General features: G+C 39.0%; 1 protein-coding gene across 1 annotated transcript; it reads left to right on the top strand.

Moving 5' to 3' along the window:
* Positions 1 to 393: 393 nt before the first annotated feature.
* LOC148840292 (vesicular inhibitory amino acid transporter) lies at positions 394 to 3286 on the top strand. The gene is made up of 2 exons (XM_088937098.1): positions 394 to 690; positions 2135 to 3286. Exons 1-2 carry the CDS (start codon positions 394 to 396, stop codon positions 3284 to 3286), a joined length of 1449 nt encoding a protein of 482 aa, XP_088793224.1.
* The last annotated feature ends 1332 nt before the right edge of the window (positions 3287 to 4618 follow it).

The raw sequence follows: 4618 nt of genomic DNA, 5'->3' as shown, positions 1-4618 counted from the left end.
AAAAACTATTTGCACTGCTTGTTTAGTGTTAGTTTTTTCTCTTAATTTTACTTTCCCTGAAGGAGAATGTCAGAGGATTCCACTCTCTCACAGGTCTGCAACCTATCAATCACTTGTTGCATGAACTCATCTGTGTGGATGATGTGAGTGTCGTAAGGAGGCAAATTATAATTTTAAATTCCCATTTGTGTGCTGTGAACCTCATTCAGTGTGTATTATTTAGACCCCACGATTGACATGCATTGTGTATAGAGTTGAGACTCAGAAGAATAACAGATTAATTTCTATTGCTCCTTTGTTGTCTTTGTTGTCTAAAGTACTTGCATTACTATATGATGAAACTCTATTGTCAAGGTTTCGGAAGACAGTTGTAAAACAAATACGCTTTAAAATATGTTTTTCAGAAAATTGAACTGGTTGGGAACTCAAGCTGAGCTTTTCCATCTCCTGAAATTGAGAAGGTACAGGTGTGCCTACGAAGGTGATGAGGAGAATCTAAATTTTGTCCAGAGGGATGAATTGGATAGGACCCACAGGGAAGACAGGGAAGAGCCAGATGGATCGTTAATCTCTACAGGAGCACGGGATGCTGAAAATTCAGCTATTAGCTCACCTGGCGCTGGTTTGGACAGCAGCTCCAATCGTATCACAACCTGGGAGGCTGGATGGAACGTCACTAACGCAATCCAGGTAAACATCACCTGTTGTCTTGAGACATGACAGGGAATAATAAATCTTCCGTGTAAATTAAATTGGGGTTTCAGGTTTTAAAATCATTAAATCATTGCTTCTGAACCATGATGTAATGGTTTTATTGCAGTGAAGTTTAGTTCTATAGAGAAAAGTGCTGTATCTCATATTTACTTTTATTTTAGATTTGCCATGCTATTAGTAATTTTCTCCTGATTTTTTTTCACCAAAGAGAAGCATACTTCCTGCTTAACTATTTATTTAGCTGTTACTTTATTTGCATGGTAAATAAAAGATTAGAATTGTATTTTATTATGGCTTCTTCAGAATGAACAGTGCATTGTGAGCTGGAGAACACAAGCAGAAACTGTGAGGATGCACATTTAAAGCCAGGAACAAGAAGCAAAGGCTTATGGAAATATGTAACAAGCTACCAGCCATGTTGTTGAAGCTGATACCCTGGTTTCTTTCATGAAACATGCCAGAGGAGATTCTCAGAACAATTAACCATTAACAGTTAAACTGGCTAAATGGACGGAAGGGAACAAGTAAAGGTTTATTCCATGCTGAAAAGAGAAGAAAAGAGACACAACATATAGGCTATGGAGCCTTCTTCGGGTTCTTTTCTTCTCTTTCCAGCATGGGATAAACCTTTACTTGTTCCTTTGCAGCCTACGCATGCTGACACAGCTCTCTACTTAAACGGATGGAATGGTCTCCTTTCATTTCATTTACTCTGTTCATACTGAATGTTCTTCTTAAGTGAATGAGTTCCGAAGGCAAAAGAGAACATTGAGATGTTATTTTGTTTGATCTCCAGGAGTCTAGAACATTACCTGTAAATGAAAAACTCACATGCATTATATTAGTCATTTTTGCAGATGTGGCCGTGATAATAAGACTTGTCAATAGATACATAACCATGACGTGTTTTGCTATTTTGTATTGAAGATTACACTGTTATGTCTCAGGAGTCTGAGCAGTGCAGATGGTCTACAATCATTATCTATACCACAAGAGCAATAGGTTAAAGGATTATTTGAACTGCTATCTCTGCCAGCTGTTTTTTTCTTCACAAATCAGATTTTAATTAATTTAGTACTGTCTTCATTTGTGCCGGTTTATCATCCAAATAGCTTGCCTGACTGTAGAATGACTACATCATTTTTAATAAAACAAATATATGCACTCAGAATGAATAGCATTTCACGAGTTCATCTGCTTATAATGTACGTCCTGGTCTGGCGTCAAACAGATAAAAAATGTACTATTTTCTTGTAGGGTATCACAATATTTACATAAACTATATTAATACAATGTTAACATTGATTTAATGCTCCTTTTACGAAAATAATAAAAAATCAGTTAACACTAAAAAGTGAAATAATAAACCCTGTACTGTGCTAGAAAAGAAGTCTGAATGTTTGTTTGTCATTTTCTCCAGGGTATTTTTGTTTTAGGACTGCCTTATGCACTCCTACACAGTGGGTACCTCGGTTTGCTTCTTATCGTCCTGGCGGCAGCGATCTGCAGCTACACTGGAAAAATTCTCATTGCCTGCCTATATGAGGAGAATGAAGATGGACAACCAATCAGAGTCAGAAGTACTTACGAAGACATTGCTAATGCCTGTTGCAAGCAGCTGTTTCCCCGACTCGGTGGTAAAATAGTCAATGTGGCCCAGGTGGTTGAACTGGTAATGACATGTATTTTGTACTTGGTTGTCAGCGGAAATCTCATGTTCCACAGTTTCCCATACATGCCTCTCTCTCAGGCAGCTTGGTCAGTCATAGCATTTCTCACCCTGATGCCCTGCATGCTGATCCGCAACCTCAGGGTGGTGTCCAAGCTTAGCCTCCTTTGCTCCCTGGCCCAGTTCATTATCACTTTCATAGTCATTACCTACTGCCTAACCCAGATTCACCGCTGGTCATGGAGGAGGATAAGGTTCTCTATTAACTTTGAGAAATTTTTGGTGTCTGTTGGTGTCATTATATTCAGCTACACATCACAAATTTTTCTCCCTACCTTAGAAGGCAATATGAAAAGTCGAGGCAGCTTTACAAACATGATGACCTGGACTCACTTTTTTGCCTGTGTCTTTAAGACGGCCTTTTCTGTGCTGGCGTTCCTCACATGGGGTGAAGAAACCAAGGAAGTTATTACTGACAACTTGCCCACAACCCTGCGCATGGTAGTTAACTTGTGCCTCTTAGCAAAGGCTCTCTTGTCGTATCCTTTACCCTTTTATGCAGCAGCGGAGGTTTTACAATGCTGCTTCTTGAAGTTAGACCTGACACACCCAAGTGTACAAAACAAGGCTTTAGCACTGCGTGGCTGTCTGTTGCTGTTAACTTTTTTCATGGCTATGTACATGCCACATTTCTCCCTCTTGATGGGCTTAACTGGCAGCATGACAGGTGCTGCTATGACTTTTCTCTTACCCTCTCTTTTCCACCTGCAACTGAAATGGCAAAAACTGGAAATCAAGGTTAAGGTCCTTGATATTTCTATTTTAGTACTGGGGTCCCTATGTAGTCTGTCGGGAGTTATTTGTTCAATTAAAGGATTAATTGAAGCCTTTGGAAATACATAATGTTACGTCCCAGTGTGTGTTCTGTGTGTGTTTTTTCTGTTATGTCCACACTGCTGACCCTTGATTGTTCTCCCTTCCCCATTGGCCCACCATTACACCACACTTTCAGTTTATGTCATCATCAATTAGCCCTCAGCCGATCAGAACACATCTTATTCAGCATATAACATGGAGGCTTTCAGGAAGAAAAGGCCTTTCGTTTGACTTCGGTCCCGTTTGGTTTTGGTTATCGCTTCGCTTCGCTTCTGGTTATTGCTTCGGCTTCGTTTGTTGGTTTGTTTTGCTTTTTGTGTGTGTATTTTCGTATAGCTTCGGCTTTGTTGTTTTGTTGGTTTTTTGTTAGTTTCTTTGTACTTTCGTTTGTTTGTGTGTTCATCCTTGTTTTGTCATTACCTTGCCCCAGTGTTACATGTTCAACTTTTGTGTTCTTTTGTACCCTGCTCCTGTTGATTACTCTTGTTTTCCCTTATTTGTATTCCTGGTTCACTTGTATTTTTGTGTGAACTTTTGTATATAAGGTTAGTTTAGGTTGCTGGGTACACTTTACACACTTAGTTGATTTTGTATTAGTACACTAGTTAGTACGGGTGAGTGCCGTTTGTCTTGTATGGTTTTGGGTAGTCAGTGCAGGTTAGCTAGGGTGTTGAAGACGCCGAAGACCGTGTGTTTCGGGTTTTCTTTTGTAGTCAGATAAGCTTTCCCTCACTGTCCTAGCCAGCTCCATTTTTGTTTGTTATTTTCTTTCCTTTGGCACCACTCTAGTTCCTTACCCTTGTTATCATACTTCCTAGTCCCTCACCAAAACCCCCCTGCTTCCAAAAGAATTATCCTAAATGTTACACCCCTTTACCCCTAGACACTTGGGGTCGTAACACATAAAGTGTCCACTATGCTCCTAGATGGTATTTGGAGGTGCAACAATTTAAGAAATGCACTAATTGAGCTAAAAATGTTCTCAAGAAAAGAAATGCTTAAATGCTGTCCATAAACACTATCTGAAAATTGCTTTCCTGGGTTTACATACTTAATTTCAAAATACTGCGCAATATGATCCCAAATTCAGAGAATGCCAAAATCAGCATTCACTGACATAATTACAGAAACCCTGCATTTGCTTTCACATATTGTACCTTCACTCATGGCTGATTAACATGCTGCTAGAATATTTGTAATTAAAGCTGACAGAAGACACTTATTATTATATATTTAACTGATGCTTTTATCCAAAGCAATTTACATCTGTACCCAATTATACAGCTGGGATTTTACTAAAGATTTTAACTTACACATGTATTGTTGTGTTTGGAAAAATATTATTAATATGCATACCCA

This window comes from Atractosteus spatula, chromosome 2, assembly GCF_055471065.1.
Source record: "Atractosteus spatula isolate fAtrSpa1 chromosome 2, fAtrSpa1.hap1, whole genome shotgun sequence".
Lineage (NCBI taxonomy): Eukaryota > Metazoa > Chordata > Actinopteri > Semionotiformes > Lepisosteidae > Atractosteus > Atractosteus spatula.
This window is presented reverse-complemented; position numbering and strand designations above follow the sequence as displayed.

Coding starts and splice junctions, on each gene's coding strand:
- LOC148840292 (XM_088937098.1), top strand. CDS start 394: ATGTTTTTCAGAAAATTGAACTGGTTGGGAACTCAAGCTGAGCTTTTC. Junction 691..2,134: donor ACGTCACTAACGCAATCCAG/GTAAACATCACC, acceptor CATTTTCTCCAG/GGTATTTTTGTTTTAGGACT.